Genomic DNA, 18,222 nt, shown 5'->3' with positions numbered 1-18,222 from the left:
TATCCATGCAGTCACTTTAACTCTACCTACATGTACATATTACCTTGACTAACTGTTGCCCCAATACATTGACTATGTACCAGTACCCCCTGTATATAGCCTCTACTGTTTATTGTTGCTCCTTAATAATGTTTTATTTTTTTACATTTACATTTTTTATTTATACATTTTTTAACAAATACTTTAACACGTTTTTTTCTTAAAACTGCATTGTTGGTTAAGGGCTTGTACATAAGCATTTCACTGTGAGGTTGTATTTGACGCATGTGACATACAATTTTATTTATTTCCTTATGGAATATACTGCAGCACGCCTGATGAATTGAAATACATTTTATGGTTATGGAATTACAGCTGTCTGTTCAGAAAGAAATCAAATTCAGAATAGCCTACTACACCACGAGAAGTCCTAGAATTTAGCCACAGAGGTGGATAGCCTAGCTGTGGATTGTAGCCCAATAACAATTAATAGCCTGCAGTCGGGAACGAGCGGCAAAGCTGTATTTGAACAAACAGCATGCAGACAAAACAGGCCTTTCGCAATATTTCAAATACAGGCTACCAAAATATTTGGTCAACTTCCAAATATTGTTTTACAATAATATACCCCTCAACCACAAAACACAATAATGATAATATAGAAATTAAACATTTAAAAAATATAGTACATACAGTATACGTAAACACTCAATTTCCCTCATCTCTTTTCCCACATCAGATCTGCAGGTGACATTTCCACCTGGATGACAGCACACAAGACAGAGATGCTCTTCATCCGAGGGAATGCCTGCCCATTCTCAGATGTTAGATAATCCCAGATGATCACGTCATTTACATTCCAGCCCTTGTCAGCTCGATTTGACTACTTCAACTCACACCCTGCTGGAATCCCTGCATTCTCAGGTTCCTCTCTGTTATTAATCTTTCTATTGTAATCAATAAATTGTTTCAAAATGCTGTACTTTTATTAACATATATGTTCAGATCATTCCTGAGAGAGAAGGGGTGTAATATCTAGAGACGGCATGTGGTACCCTTCCTCACCCATGTCGACAAGATGTTACTTCTTTTGGGGTCTTTGCCTTGAAAGTAAGTATGAGAGTATAAGTAATGTACAATTAACCTACTGAAAGTATACTGACTAAAAGGCAAAACAGAACTGTCAAATTATATTATAGTTGTGTCGTTGTATACATGCGAATTAGAATCTTAAGTGTAACAATTTTGTTGGGGAAAATGAAATGGCCATCAAATTTTTTACCCAGTTAGCTGAATATATTCTGGAGGAGTCTAATTGTCTTTTCAAATACGGACAAAGATGTTAACATCATGAGAGAAGAAATAGCAGTCACTCTCCTCTTAAACACTGGTATGTTCCATTTCTAATTTAATATAATTGTAGAAAAAAAAACATTTATATGGATCTTTCAAGGTTATCTTTGATCCAACTTCTGACTAGATGGCCACTGAAACACATGTATTTAAATAATTATGTTACAAGAAACCTATACTATTCCCTTGTTCCCGGTTTGCTCAGAAAAACACATGTAAAGATGAATAGACTACTTGACATTATGTTTTGCTAGATGACCTGAGCCAACTGTGCCACTTCTGTGGGGAGGTGGACAATAATGAGGAAGACACTAGCTGGGTGATTGCTTGTTCACTTCTAAAAAAAGGCACATTTTTAGGAGTACGAATTTGTTTTAGCAGTAATATTTCTAGAGGTAGTATCATCCGCTTTGTCTGATAATGAAATAAATAGTAATTCATGAAAATGTATTTCATGTTTTAAATATATTTTTAAAAATCATCATAAATTTCAGATTGATTGTGACCGCTGCCCACGATGGTTCCACCAGTCCTGTATGAAAACCATCACATCATTGGAGTGTCTGCGCTGCCTGTCAGGACTAGGTTAGGCTTGAGTTGACGGTATCACCTGGGAAACTCTCCATAACAAGTGGACTAAAATGTTCAGTCGAGCTGTTGCAGCTTTCCAATATTTGTTTGTTATTTGTCTTTTTATATTTGATTTAGTCATTTTATATCTTATTATACAAAGATGGAAATTTGTATTTCTAATTTAATGTTTGTTAACAAACTTAACTTTGTGATGTTTTTTTGTTATTATGTATTATCATTATTTTCTTAAACATTACAAAATATTTCTAAAATAAATGTTTATGTTTCTTCATAGTCTAATTTTGCTTTCTGTGGCACACACTACTGGTCAACATGAGCTACCAAAATTATTCTGAAGTGTGCCAGGCCTTGCAGTCCCAAGATAGAAGGGGTGGCAGAATTTCAGCAGGCAAGAAAATAGCCTTGCTGAAATCCTCCCCCCCTTCTAATTTCCTTAATTTTGTGGCTAGAGTCAAATACTTTCTATAGAACAAACTTCACGTCAGGATAGGCAACTGAAATTAAAAATTAATGTATGTGTTATATTGAAACAGAGGAAGTAGTAAAATGTAGGCAAGCAATAAACATTTCAGAACAACTACTAGTCAAATAAGACATGGGAGAGATGACGAATTTTGGTAAAGAGATTTATTTATAGACTAATACACTTGAAACAAATAGCCAAACCGAAAACTGCAGACATTACTAGCGCCTCCCCCGCAATCAAACCAACATAAAAAATAAAGTGAAACGCAGCCTAACTTGATCAGAAATCCCAACTAGCAAGCAAGTAACAGCAATGAAGAATTGAGTGCGTGCGCGTTCACGCGAGGGGGGGATTCTGGCAGGAGGGAGCTTTTCAGCACAACACCAGCACCTCCCGATTTACAAATTAAGTACTAAACACAGCAAAAAAAGAAACGTTTTCTCTGTCAAGTGTGTTTATTTTCAGCAAACTTAACATGTGTAAATATTTGTATGAACATAACAAGATTCAACAACTGAGACAAACTGAACAAGTTCCACAGACATGTGACTAATGGAAATTGAATAATGTGTCCCTGAACAAAAAGGGGGGGGGTCAAAATCAAAAGAAACAGTCAGTATCTGGTGTAGCCACCAGCTGCATTAAGTCCTGCAGTACATCTCTTCCTCATGGACTGCACCAGATTTGAGATCCAGGCTCGTCGCTGGCCATGGCAGAACACGGACATTCCTGTCTTGCAGGAAATCACGCACAGAACGAGCAGTATGGCTGGTGGCATTGTCATGCTGGAGGGTCATGTCAGGATGAGCCTGCAGGAAGGGTACCACATGAGGAAGGAGGATGTCTTCCCTGTAACGCACAGCGTTGAGATTGCAAGCAATGACAACAAGCTCAGTCTGATGATGCTGTGACACATCGTCCCAGACCATGACGGACCCTCCACCTCCAAATCGATCCCATGCCAGAGTACAGGCCTCGGTGTAACGCTCATTCCTTCGATGATAAACGCTAATGCGACTATCCCCCCGGTGAGACAAAACCGCGACTTGTCAGTGACAAACACTTTTTGCCAGTCCTGTCTGGTCCAGTGATGGTGGATTTGTGCCCATAGGCAACGTTGTTGCCGGTGATGTCTGGTGAGGACCTGCCGTACAACAGGCCTACAAGCCCTCAGTCCAGCCTCTCTCAGCCTATTGCGGACAGTCTGAGCACTGATGGAGGGATTGTGCGTTCCTGGTGTAACTCGGGCAGTTGTTGCCATCCTGTACCTGTCTCGCAGGTGTTGTTACATGTGGTCTACCACTGCGAGGATGATCAACTGTCCGTCCCGTAGCGCCGTCTTAGGCGTCTCACTATACGGACATTGCAATTTATTGCCCTGACCACATCTGCAGTCCTCATGCCTCCTTGCAGCATGCCTAAGGCACATTCACACACATGAGCCGGGACCCTGGGCATATTTCAGAGTCAGTAGAAAGGCTTCTTTAGTGTCCTAAGTTCTCATAACTGTGACCTTGTATACACCCTGGATTGCTGATGCTATGTGTTGGCCAATGAGAGACTCTGAAGCCACTGGGCGGCCATATTGGCAGTGCCCAGAAGAAGCAGTCCTCCATAGTAGTGAATGGAATTCTACAGTATTTCATTTAAACGTTAAGGGCAAAATTAATTGTATTTAAGTATTTGTTGTAGTAGTGGGGAGTTATATTTTTTTACTTAGTTCTAAATGTACTAAGGAAAATGTTATACATTTTATACAAATAAAAAAGTATGTTTAGCTCACAATATCGTTAAAGTGTGCATTAAAAGTGTCAGTAGTAGAATAGACATGGCAAAAACAAACAAGGTAGACATTTATAAATGCATTTCTATAGCTTCCCAAAAAAATGACATGGTGAAGTGCCAAGATGGAGGCACAGTGGCTTCAAAACAGAGCCCCTTTAGTCATCTAGTGTATATATATCATTGCAGACCACACGGCACTGCTTTCCCGCAGCTCTATAAATTACATCAGTTTCTGTTAACGACAGCAGGTGTTTGGCAGGCAGGAGCGACGGACACCTTGTGCTAGCTAGCTAAGACTTAAGTACACAGCAGACGGGAGCATCAAAATATTTTTCCTGAATATTGACTCAAATAATCTAATCTTAAAAGGTTAATCCATCAGTGATGGAGTTGACAAGCCACTAACAGAGTTGACAGATACTCAAAACAGACATATTGTTGCTTCTAAAAATTCAATAAATGTTTGTAAAATGTCAACAATTATTCATTTGAAAATCCCCCCAAAAACAACCAGTCTATCAGATATTTCAGCACTCTGACAGAGTTAACGCCCTTGAGGAAGCAGGTAGCCGCATGGTTAGAGCTTTGGACTAATAACCGAAAGGTTGCTAGATCGAATCCCCAAGCTGACAATGTAAAAATCTGTTGTTCTGCCCCTGAACAAGGCAGTTAACCCACTGTTCCTAGGCCATTATTTTAAATAAGAATTTGTTCTTAACCAGGCAAGTCAGTTAAATAAATATTTATTTTAAAATTAAGACGGAGTTGACAAATTGCTTTTTCTTAATTTAAGTGGTATACAAAGTAGCAATTTAGTTTTTCCTCGGTTGCTTTAACTCGAAAACCTAATTTAAAGAACATTTGAATTAAAATTCCTATTTATCAGGAAGAGAGAGATTTTAGAATTTTAAACACTTTTCTGGACAGTTTGAAATTTGGATGCTCTGCTCCAGACAAGAGCATTTCCAGGCATACAGCTTTACCTTATACAATTCCACTAAATATGATTTAGCTTTAAAAAGTGCAACTATAAAAATAAAGTTTCCCTGTCGGACAAGAATTGTCCCGACTTGCAAGAATCCCTGTTGAGCAGACATCTTCTATATTGGAGTGCAAGACCCTTCATGTTTACAACTGATAAATGGGCCTAAAACTAGAGAGATGTACAATTACCCTGGCACAGTAAACAAAGCAAAACAAAAATGGCTTAACATACAACACAATTTTATTAGGTTGTGCATTGTAGAGTATCAAGGCACTGTATTTCCTATGCATAAAACATTATTTGGATATAGAACATAGTAAACTGTCTATGAATAAACAGTTAAGTGAAAACAATAAATAAACATACAGGTTACATAAAACATAGCCTGGGCAGTTGCTAGTGGGCTTCATGGATCTTCACTTCGTTTCAATCATAGGGGTTTTGGCTCCCAAGTGGCACAGCGGTCTAAAGCACTGCATCTCAGTGCTAGAACCTCACTAGACATCGTTGTTCGATTCTAGGCTGCATCACAACTGGCCGTGATTGGGAGTCCCATAGGGCGGCACACAATTGGCCCAGCTTCGTCCGGGTATAGCCGGTGTAGGCCGTCATTGTAAATAAGAATTTGTTCTTAACTGATTTGCCTAGTTACAAAAAGATGCCATTTCAACATATTCTTAACTAATTCTACCCTGACTTAACTTTGAAAACTTGTCTCCAGCTATAAAATTTGTTTATGTAATAACATTACTGTCCTGAAAGCGCAAAAAATGTGTGAAAGCAATCAGTAGTCATAAAAAAATGTGTTGCTTAACCTGGGCTGCGTACTTAAGAGGTCTATCTGGCAGCATGATCGAGTAGAAGGGAGGTTGGTTGTCATGTTCCGTGTTGCCAGCAGTCTCTCCTGTGTCATGACATTGTTTTATGTGTTGCTGCTACAGCTCTCGACATAGCTGGGAGGAGCCTCTGTAACAGAGGACAGCGGATATTAGTTAGCAGACAGAGACATTATTACACAAGACCCACCTAACTACATGAGGTCACAGCAAAACTTACAAAGCAAAGGCATAACTGTCTAAGGTGTGGCAATTAGACTCCTTCATAATGGATATTAGCCAAGAATCTCAAACCAGCCACAACTGATACATTGAGATGACATTACTAGAAACACCTTACCCAAATACTAATATCAAACTGTGCAATAAGATAACTTTGAGTAAAAAGTAAATAGCATTAGCACCGCCAGTCACTACAGGAGTGTAAGACTGACCATGTGGGAGTGTTGAGGTGCTGTACTCTGGAGGCAGGAGTGGGTAGAGGGTAGGCTTGGGGTTGGTACTGCCCTCAGAGAAGAATGGAATGGTGGCCCCTGTGGACACACAGAACAAAGGTCCCGTTGGGTTTGTGGCATCACTCTGGGGCTGGTTCTGGGAGAAGGTGAGACCTGGGGCATAGCTGAAGGCACTGGGGGAGACGGTGGCCTGAGAGCTCAAGACACCAAGCTGGGAGTGGCTCTCAGTTGGGAGGGCCTCGGTCGTCTGCCCCCTGGCGCCCATGACCAGATAGTCAATCTCAGCTGGAGGGGCACTGGGGGAGGCAGGGAAGGAAGTGGAGACTCTGATTCTGGGAACAGGTTTTGGGGCTGGGTGGGGGGAAGGGCGAGGGGTAGGTGGAGTTTCTTGGTCTTGGGAGGACGGCTCAGAGCGTCTGCTGTTTTCTAGCTTGGTAGGGTTTGCGGAGGAGCGAGAAGGATCGGTGGTTGGAGGAGGGGGTCTGGAGGGTCGTGCTGACGTGGTATCCACTGAGATGTTTCCAATGTGGATGGGCAACAAAAACGAAGCCTCAGGAGATTTCAGAGAGATCTAAAGTACCAGGGAGTAAAGAGAAGGTATTATCAAAACATGGGTGCTAAACTGTAGACCAAAAGGTTTCACTGAAGAGGAACGTTATCATGAAGAGAAAAGTTGCTTACTTCAATAAAGTATTCCATGTTTATTAGACCACAGTCAGCCAGAGATGACTGAGGCAGAGGAGGTACAATAATCTGCTCCTTCCACTCAGCCTGTTTGCCAGCCTTCACCCCAGCACCCTCCACCTGCACTAAAGTCCTCAAGTCAATGGTAGGCTTCTTTGTCTGGTAAGTTACTTTCTGTTGGAGATGAGCACACAGAAATAGGGTAGATAATGTTTGAGTGACTAAAATAAAGCAAACCCTTTATATATCTCACCTACACATTGAGACAATTACCCCATTGCAGCTTTATAGCGCCATTAACACAACCACACTTTGTTGAAACACTTCCCTTCGCCTTGCTTTATTTCAAGCACTGAAGACTAGGTCAGTACTCTATACCTGAATGAGACAGGCTACCACAGTCCCTGTGGTTTTCCCAGACTGGTTGTGGATCTCTGTGGTCAGTTGGATGACCTGACCAGGTGTGTAGCCCTTCATGTCACTATGGGCCTTCAGCAGCACAGTTCCTGTCTTTACCCCCAGCAGGTAGGTGAACTTCTTAGTAATGGAAGATGAACTACGTCCCTGGAAACAGGTGGGAAATATAAAGTTAAGACCAGATTCACCAATGTCCAGTGTCTGAGGTTTGGATATCTCTGATAAAGTGAAAAGGTATCAAATCAGCCAGGGAAGCTCTCACATGGATGTCAGGTACATCATTGAGGTTGAGGAGATTCAGCAGGTAGAAAGGCTTCTCCACCTTATAGTCCTTAGAGAAGCGAGGAGTGTCAATGAAAGCCCTCGCTCTGTACATAACTTTTCCATAGTTTCCTTCAAAGGATGTGGGAACAGAGGCTATATGGGAATGGAAGGAGTAGTTATTTAGGACAGGATGTCTTTTCACGGTGGCAAGAATATTGTCAAAAATAGTGGCAACACAAATGGTCTGTATCTATTTGTTTGACAATTGAAAGCCGGTGTACATTGAACAGCAGATGCAAGTTTCAAATTACAGATTTTAAATCAGAACGGACAGTTGAGGACCGGTTAGGATGGTTTGGGTTTCTGTGGTATGGATCACCTACATTGTTATGAAAGATAACTTTGTCAGAGGGAAAGTGAATTCCTTCTCAACTGGACAGCCAGTCTGTCGGTCAGTCTGACAGATCTTAACAATAAGTAATGAGCAGAGGGTTTATGATGTTATCATAGGGATCCTCTCCCTGTGAGCTATTGCATAGATAAGGCAGAATGTGATATAGTTCATATAATGATCTATCGGACTAATTTCCTTAGCATGCAAAGTGTAACGGTCCAATAATCAAGAGTCATACTTTGAAACAAAAAAGAGAAGTAGGCCATAACAGATTGTTAGTATGAATGACCATGAGACAAAACATAAGCGAGGAAGCCACGGTCATACAAGTACAGAGGATAGTATAACAAAGATAACAGGTGGCTTGATACAGCAGGTGAAATTGGGAACTAAGCAGTTCAGCTAACACATCTCGGCGTATCCATGCTCTCAGTCCCTACCATACTAGTCAACAAGTGGAAAAGGAGGCTAATGAGCTAATGGACAAGGGCACAATCTCAACAAACGCATTAAAATGGTTTATTACAGATTTTTATTTTATTTTTAATACAGACATACAACCAGTCAAAAGTTTGGACACACCTACTCAATCAAGGGTTTTTCTTCATTTTTATTATATTCTACATTGTAGAATAATAGTGAAGACATCAAAACTATTAAATAAACACATGGAATCATCCAGTAACCCCCCAAAAATGGTTAAACAAATATAAATATATTTGAGATTCTTCAAAGTAGCAACCCTTTGCCTTGATGACAGCTTTGCACACTCTTGGCATTCTCTCAACCAGCTTCATGAGGAATGCATTTCAATTAACAGGTGTGCCTTGTTAAAGTACATTTGATGTGTTTGAGCCAATCAGTTGTGTTGTGACAAGGTAGGGGTGGTATATAGAAGATAGCCCTATTTGGTAAAAGACCAAGTCCATATTATGGCAACAGCTCAAATAAGCAAAGAGAAACAACAGTCCATCATTACTTTAACACATGAAGGTCAGTCAATACAGAAAATTAAGAACTTCAACATTTCTTCAAGTACAGTAGCAACAAACATCAAGCACTATGATGAAACTGGCTCCCATGAGGACCGCCACAGGAAAGGAAGACCCAGAGTTACCTCTGCTGCAGAGGATAAGTTCATTAGAGTTACCAGCCCACATAAATGCTTCAGAGTTCAAGTAACAGACACATCAACTGTTCAGAGGGGACTGCATGAATCAGGCCTCCGTGTTCAAATTGCTGCAAAGAAACCACTACTAAAGGACACCAATAAGAAGAGACTTGCTTGGGCCAAGAAACACGAGCAATGGACATTAGATCGGTGGAAATCTGTCCTTTGGTCTGATGAGTCCAAATTTGAGATTTTTGGTTTCAACCGCCGTGTCTTTGTGAGACAGAGTAGATGAACGGATGAGCTCCACATGTGTGGTTTCCACCGTGAAGCATGGTGGTGTGATGGTGTGGGGGTGCTTTGCTGGTGACACTGTCAGTGATTTATTTAGAATTCAAGGCACACTTAACCAGCATGGCTACCACAGCATTCTACAACGATATGTCATCCCATCTGGTGTGTGCTTAGTGGGACTATCATTTGTTTTTCAACAGGACAATAAACCAACACACCTCCAGGCTGTGTAAGGGCTATTTGACCAAGGAGAGTGAAGGAGCGCTGCATCAGATGACCTGGCCTCCACAATCACCCAATCACTCAACCCAATTGAGATGTTTGGAATGAGTTGGGTGAAGGAAGAGCGAAGGAAAAGCAGCCAACAAGAGCTCAGCATACGTGGGAACTCCTTCCAGACTGTTGGAAAATAATTCCAGGTGAAGCTGGTTGATAGAATGCCAAGAGTGTGTAAAGCTGTCAAGGCAAAAAGTGGCTAATTTGAAGAAACTAAAATATATATTTTGATTTGTTTAGCACTTTTTTGGTTACTACATGAATCCATATGCGTTATTTCATAGTTGATGTCTTCACTATTATTCTACAATGTAGAAAATAGTCAAAAGAAAAACCCTTGAATGAGTAGGTGTGTCCAAACTTTTGACTGGTACTGCATGTATGTATGCGCTAATAATGAAACATTTATGAACTACTTATAGCCCTTCTATAAGGGAAAGGGAGATACCTAGTCAGTTGTACAACTGAAGGCATTCAACTGAAATGTGTCTTCCGCTACCTTAACATAAATTATTACCTCAACCTCAAACTCATGGCCACGAGTAAGTTATTTTAGAGGCTCACATCAATTACTCTGCCAATGTGCAGTCATTTGTAGCGCCATTTCCATTCTAGACACATGTCAACGGTCCCCATGGTAATCCACATCCTCAATCATTAATGTAGAAATTCAGGAAATGTACTACATTTCTCATATTACTTCTGCTGATAATGAATGAGCCATGTCAAAATTAAAGTATCTACTCGCATGCCAGGGCATGTCTGATTATAAAATGTGAGGAAAACCCATATATTTTAAAGAAAGTGGTGCACAGATCTGCAAAGCTCCATCACTCAGCAGCCTTACCTGGAATGAGAAACTTGAATGGAAAACTGTGATCTCCCTGTTTCAGGGTTCCTGGGAGACAGGAAGAAAGATAAGCACCAGATCAGCTGGCTGGAAAACATTCTGTCCATTAACAATGTCTGCTGTTCTTGTTCTATGAATCACATTCAACTTTCAGGGTAGAAGGGGAAGCTCTCAGAATAGGGATTAAATGTTTGTTTACCTCATCCTTCTTGCATATGTAGGTGATAAAAGAAAATCATTACAAAAACAACGACTGACTGGAAGGTGTGTACGTGTCATTTCAAAGGAAACAGCTACACCATAACTGAAGTGTCAGTAAGAAGTGGGAAAGGGAGGTGAATGTGGCCTATAACTGTAAAGGTGAGCAGGTAATGACCCAGTTGACAGCACCTTTATCTGCCACAGAGAGCGTGCTGCTGAAGTACTGCTCCTCCACCATCCAGGCTGTGTCATTGCTCTTGCTGGTGACACCACAGCAGCCTTGGCAATTCACTTTGATATCTGCAGGGATAATACACAGAACTATTAACTTCACAAGAAAATAAGAGAACTTAAGGTCCCTAGATTGTTTGTATCTGCCATTTGTTTGGCAGATGCAGACCACAGCAATCAATTATTCACAGGCCTTTTGAGGAGAGTTTACATTGAGGGAAATTTTCCTGAAAACACGTAACATGTCACACAGAACATATTCTTAAAAACCAAACTCAAATAATGTGGGATCCTAACAGACAAGTCAAACAGACAAAACAGTTTCTGGCGTGATGCAAAGCAACACACTTGAACAGTTTGTTTTCTTATGTGAGTCACATACCTTGCAGTGAAACTCAAAACACACCAAAGTCACACAAGCCAATAGCGCGGCAGGTAGCCTAGTGGTTAGAGCGTTGGGTCAGTAACCGAAAGGTTGCTAGATCGAATCCCTAAGCTGACAAGGTAAAAGTCTGTCATTCTGCCCCTGAACAAGGCAGTTAACCCACTGTTCCTAGGCCGTCATTGTAAATAATATTTTTTTCTTAACCTACTTGCCTAGTTAAATAAAGGTTAAATAAACAAATAAAATGAGCACATCAATTAAAGGGTGCTAAATGGGAGTCCTAGAGGGGATTCGAAACAGCTCTGGTCCAGTAGTGGGTTATAACCCACATTAATTAATAGTTCAATCAATCTTAATTCTGGATGGAACCCAATAACACTGACAGTCCTGGAGAAGGACAGCCAAGTAAAAACGAATTTAAAAAACCCTGTGGAAGTATAAAGTTCAGAACTCTGACATTCAGCTAAATATTCAGGCAAAATTATACAAGTTCAAATTAAACTTAACTTCCCATAACGACAATCGTATAACATTAAAACAATTAAACTTGTTAAGAGCATGTTGATGATTGTGGGGGCTGTCTTGTTAGACTTCAGTGTAGCTTTTCACATTATTGATCATAGTCTGCTGCTGGAAAAACTTGTTTTATGGCTTTACACCCCCTGCTATAATGTGGATAACGAGTTACTTGTCTAACAGAACACAGAGGGTGTTCTTTAATGGAAGCCTATCAAATATAATCCAGTTAGAATCAGGAATTCCACAGGGTAGCTGTTTAGGCCCCTTGCTTTTTTCAATTTTTACTAACGACATGCCACTGACTGAGTAAAGCCAGAGTTTCTATGTTTGCGGATGACTAAACACTATACACGTCAGCTACTACAGCGACTGAAATGACTGCAACACTCAAAAAAAGAGCTGCAGTTAGTTTCAGAGTGGGTGGCAAGGAATAAGTTAGCCCTAAATATTTCAAAAACTAAAAGCATTGTATTTGGAACAAAACACTCACTAAACCCTAAACCTCAACTAAATAATGTGGAAATTGAGCAAGTTGAGATTACTAAACTGTTTGGAATTACACTAGATTGGAAACTGTCATGGTCAAAACATTGATGCAGTAGTAGCTGAGATGGGGAGAAGTCTGTCTATAATAAATCAATGCCCTGCCTTCTTAACAACACTATCAAGAAGGCAGGTCCTACAGACCCTAGTTTTGTCACACATTGACTACTGTTCAGTCGTGCCACAAAAAAGGACTTAGAAAATTGCAATTGGCTCAGAACAGGGAGCATGGCTGGCCCTTGGGTGTACACAGAGAGCTAATATTAATAATATGCATGACAATCTCTCCTGGCTGAACGTGGAGGAGAGATTGACTTCATCACTACTTTTATTTATGAGAGGTATTGACATGTTGAATGCACCGAGCTGTCTGTTTAAACTACTGGCACACAGCTCAGACACCAATGTATACCCCACAAGACATGCTACAAGTGGCCTCTTCACAGTGCAAGTCCAGAACAGACCACAGGAGGCACACAGTACTACATAGAGCCATGACTACATGGAACTCTATTCCACATCAAGTAACTGACGCATGCAGTAAAATTTGATTTTAAAAAACAGATTAAAAAAAATAAAAAACACCTTATGGAATAGCAGGGACTGTGAAGCAACACAAACATTGGAACAGACATGCATACACACACGATTACATAAGCACTATACATACTAGTGGTCGACCGATTAATCGGAATGGCCAATCGGTAATCGGCACTTCACGAGGAGACTGCGTGGCAGGCTGACTACCTGTTATGCGAGTGCAGCAAGGAGCCATGGTAAGGTGCTAGCTAGCATTAAACGTATCTTATAAAAAACAATCAATCTTAACATAATCACTAGTTAACTACACATGGTTGATGATATTACTATTTTATCTAGCTTGTCCTGCATTGCATATAATCGATGCGGTGCCTGTTAATTTATCATTGAATCATAGCCTACTTCGCCAAACGGGTGATTTAACAAGCTGTTAGGAATTTTGTTAATAAATAATTAAAACAATTTCTAGGTTTAGATAAAACTATAACTAATTTAACTCTGCACGCCTGGTGAAAAGAGATTTGTGTTGTGGGTTATAAAATAAGCAGAAAGGGTCGTTAAACTATGGTTGAACTGACCCAACTTAGCCCTGAGATGTTTAGATAAGGCTGTGGGTAACTTTTTAGGTCTTCCATTATCTTGAGTTGTCTGCTAAAGTGGTAATAAATTATAGTGAGCCTTCAGGAGAATATATTATATTGTGTGTCATGTGTGTGCGCTGGGAAGTTGGAATGAACTTTTGAACCTGTTTTCTATTTGTCAGGACAAGGAGACATATTCTGTAACCTATGACGTCATATCTTGTATATAAACCTGTTGTTTATGATCAAATGGTAGCGTGCTCCGAGAATAAATACTATTATCTAATTTTAATAAGACTGTATCCTGTCTATTTTATGTTAATAAGTATCTTACAAATTCTTATAAATAGACAGATTGAATTTAATTAATGAGTACATTAGAGGAATTATTTAATTCCACTAACACAAGCGCATTCGCAAAAAAAGCACTGTCGTTGCACCAATGTGTACCTAACCAAAATCATCAACGCCTTTCTTAAAATCAATACACAGAACTATATATTTTTAAACCTGCATATTTAGTTAAAATAAATTTATGTTAGCAGGCAATATTAAACTAGGGAAATTGTGTCACTTCTCTTGCGTTCATTGCACGCAGTCAGGGTATATGCAACAGTTTGGGCCGCCTGGCTCGTTGCGAACTAATTTGACAGAATTTTACGTAATTATGACATAACATTGAAGGTTGTGCAATGTAACAGGAATATTTAGACTTATGGATGCCAACGGTTAGATAAAATACGTAACGGTTCCGTATTTCACTGTTAGCATTTTTACATGGCACATATTGCACTTTTACTTTCTTACCCACCACTTAATTTTTGCATTATTTAAACCAAATTGAACACTTTCATTATTTATTTGAAGCTAAATTGATTTGATTGATGTATTATATTAAGTTTAATTTAAGTGTTCATTCAGTATTGTTGTAATTGTCATTACAATTCTTTTTAAAATTATAATAAAAAAATAAAAAAAATAAAAAAAAATCGGCCGATTAATTGGTATCGGCTTTTTTTGGTCCTCCAATAATCGGTATTGAAAAATCATAATCAGTCGACCACTAATACATACACATGGATTTAGTACTGTAGATATGTGGTAGTGGTGGAGTAGGGGTCTGAGGGCACACAGTGTGTTGTGAAATCTGTGAATGTAGTATTGTAATGTTTTAAAATTGTATAAACTGCCTTAAATTTTGCTGGACCCCATGAAGAGTAGCTGCTGCCAATGGGGATCCATAATAAATACAAAGATCCACTTTACAGAGTCTAATGATAGTGTCTATTGTTGAGTACCACCTGTTGTGAAAATCAAATGTGAAGTCCTCACAACAGGTCAGATAACCAATACTGTGGTAACTTGGGAAGGTTATGAAGTTCTTAAGACATCAGTTAACAACAGAGCAGCCAGTGACACTGTATTCCTTCCGTATCTAAATGCATGACTCAAGCTGCTACAGCCTGATCTGTTTTTCCTGACCTGGAATGTAAACAAACCCGAGCTTTAACACAAGACATTGAGCCGAAACACCCATGACACAAAACATCTTCTGTGTTTTAAGAGGGCAATTTAGTTCTCCTGTTCAATAAGGTTCAGAGAAAATGTATCTTCAAATATGTGTTTTACCATGAACATATTTTTGGGGGGGTTGTTCTTTAACTCCACCTACTGTCTAAACAGCATTGGGAAAAATAAATATATATGGGACTACCTCAAAACATGTTTGATCACCCCCAGTGCAATTTTGATGAATAAATGAATTATTTTGTTCTACTATAACAGGTGATAAGGATGAGGGTGACCACCAGCTGTCAACAGCTATTTGATACTTGGGACAGGGAAAGCCCTTTGAGATCCTTCCTTTCATTAGGCACACAGATATTGTGTTCAATTCAATGTTATATCCTACCACACACACACACACTCCCTCAGCTTGAGTTTATAATTTCCCCTTCTATGCTTGCAAATAAATCCTTGGTATAAATGTTATTCGCTAGACAAATCTTGTTCGCTTTTTTTTACTTTTAAGATATGGTAAAATGACAACTTAAGTTAGTCAACAGAGCCCAAAAATGAGTCCAATTTGCCTCTCTGACAACACAAATGAGACTGATCGCCTTGTTTTTTTCTCCTTCAAACACATCTAAAAGAAAGTGTCTGTTCGAGTAAAACCCCCCCCAAGAACATGATACAAGTCAGTCTACCTGAATCCTTTACAAATTAAGTTAGTTGTACACGTTCATCACCTGAAAATAATAAAAATACAACAAAAATGCAATGTAGGCTACTGTAAATAAAACGTGTCACAAATCACAATAGCATAACCATTGTTTGCTTCAGTGGAACACTAACGCTACTTCCTTGTCCGAGGAGACGACAAATTCACGACAGGTGAAAAAAAGTTAGCAATGATTGATAAATGGTGACGTTTTCCAGAACCCTACCTTTACATAGCAGAGCTTCGGTGGTTGTGATTTTCAGAGTGCCTGAAAGTGACTCTCCAGGACTATAAACAACTTTATTGTCTTTAAAAGTTATGTCGAATTCTTGGAGTTTTCCCATGTTTTCCACCACGAGAAGGTGACACCGAAGGCTCAATCACCTGTGCGCACTACGCAGTAGTGGCGTTTTCTTCCCTGTCCAAGTTGATCCGCCGTGACGTCACTAACAGGAAACAGCTCTTTTTTTATATAGCGTCTCGTATTAAATAAAAATTAAACATAAATATATCTCACATAAAATGTATCTCACATATCTCTGTTAAATACATATTTAAATGTTATGCACGTGTCCTTTGTACTGTAAACAAAATATCATAGATTTTTCTCAATGGTTAAATCCATTTGAATTCAATCACTTTTTGACAGCATCCCTTTTGTTTAAAACAAAACTTCCCAGAAGTGGTCAGAAAGTGGCTTTTTGGATTTGAATTAGATAAAGGTGCTCAAAATTGACCCATTTTGCATACCTCACGCTAGCTTTAGACATCCACGTCTTCATCACTGGAAAAGATAAACGTTTCAGTTTGATATCATTAACACGTTTATTAATAAACATTGTAATGTTTCACCTTTTACGTCAATTATTTATAAACGTGTAAACTTGAAATATTCGCAAATGTTGTAGTTTAGACGCTATTTAACATAATCTGAGTTTTTTTGTTGTTATGTGCCCCCATTGGTTGAGACACATGCTCTTGATTACAAGGTGGGCGTCCGTTTAATCATAGAAATATAATTCATAGAATGGACCTATCCCTTCATACCACTGCAACTGATCTAGTACACAAGTGGTTCCCAAAATGTTATAGTCCCTTACCTCTTCAAACGTTCAACCTCCAGCTGCGTACCACCTCTAGCACCAGGGTCAGCACACTCTCAAATGTTATTTTTGCCATCATTGTAAGCCTGCCACACACACACCATACTATACATTTATTAAACATGAGAATGAGTGTGAGTTTTTGTCACTACCCGGCTCGTGGGAAGTGACAAAGAGCTCTTAAAGGACCAGGGCACAAATAATAATATAACAATAATCACAAATTTTGCTCTTTAATTAACCATCTTACATATAAAACCTTATTTCTTAATCAAAAATTGTGAATAACTCACCACAGGTTAATGAGAAGGGTGTGCTTGAAAGGATGCACATAACTCTGCAATGTTGAGTTGTATTGGAGAGAGTCTCAGTCTTAAATCATTTGCCGAGAATCCACTCTCACATAGGTACGTGGTTGCAAAGGGCATCAGTGTCTTAACAGCGCGATTAGCCAAGGCAGGATACTCTGAGCGCAGCCCAATCCAGAAATCTGGCAGTGGCTTCTGATTAAATTCAATTTTCACAGAACAGCTTGTTGCAATTTCGATGAGGCTCACTTGTTCAAATATCAGTAAGTGGACTGGAGGAAGGGCATGAAAGGGATAATGAATCCAGTTGTTTGTGTCATCCGTTTCAGGAAAGTACCTGCATAATTGCGCACCCAACTCACTCAGGTGCTTCGCTATATCACATTTGACATTGTCCATAAGCTTGAGTTCATTTGCACACAAAAAAACATACAATGATGGAAAGACCTGTGTGTTGTCCTTGTTAATGCAGACAGAGAAGAGCTCCAACTTCTTAATCATAGCCTCAATTTTGTTCCGCACATTGAATATAGTTGCGGAGAGTCCCTGTAATCCTAGATTCAGATCATTCAGGCGAGAAAAAACATCACCCAGATAGGCCAGTCGTGTAAGAAACTCATCATTATGCAAGCGGTCAGACAAGTGAAAATGATGATCAGTAAAGAAAACTTTAAGGTCGTCTCTCAATTCATAAAAATGTGTCAATACTTTGCCCCTTGATAACCAGCGCACTTCTGTATGTTGTAAAAGTGTTACATGGTCGCTGCCCATCACATTGCATAGTGCAGAAAATACACAAGAGTTCAGGGGCCTTGATTTAACAAAGTTAACCATTTTCACTGTAGTG

General features: G+C 39.5%; 1 protein-coding gene across 1 annotated transcript; it reads right to left on the bottom strand.

Moving 5' to 3' along the window:
* Positions 1-5,380: 5,380 nt before the first annotated feature.
* Positions 5,381-16,425, bottom strand: LOC139576979 (arrestin domain-containing protein 1-like). Its single transcript, XM_071403654.1, has 8 exons — positions 16,191-16,425; positions 11,134-11,244; positions 10,741-10,791; positions 7,817-7,971; positions 7,516-7,701; positions 7,135-7,311; positions 6,433-7,024; positions 5,381-6,128 (listed from the first exon to the last, which is right to left on the bottom strand). Exons 1-8 carry the CDS (start codon positions 16,306-16,308, stop codon positions 6,085-6,087), a joined length of 1,434 nt encoding a protein of 477 aa, XP_071259755.1. The 5' UTR covers positions 16,309-16,425; the 3' UTR covers positions 5,381-6,084.
* Positions 16,426-18,222: the final 1,797 nt, after the last annotated feature.

This window comes from Salvelinus alpinus, chromosome 5, assembly GCF_045679555.1.
Source record: "Salvelinus alpinus chromosome 5, SLU_Salpinus.1, whole genome shotgun sequence".
NCBI lineage: Eukaryota > Metazoa > Chordata > Actinopteri > Salmoniformes > Salmonidae > Salvelinus > Salvelinus alpinus.
This window is presented reverse-complemented; position numbering and strand designations above follow the sequence as displayed.

Coding starts and splice junctions, on each gene's coding strand:
- LOC139576979 (XM_071403654.1), bottom strand. CDS start 16,308: ATGGGAAAACTCCAAGAATTCGACATAACTTTTAAAGACAATAAAGTT. Junction 7,312..7,515: donor TGGTAGCCTGTCTCATTCAG/GTATAGAGTACT, acceptor CATCTCCAACAG/AAAGTAACTTACCAGACAAA. Junction 6,129..6,432: donor CACCTCAACACTCCCACATG/GTCAGTCTTACA, acceptor CCTCTGTTACAG/AGGCTCCTCCCAGCTATGTC.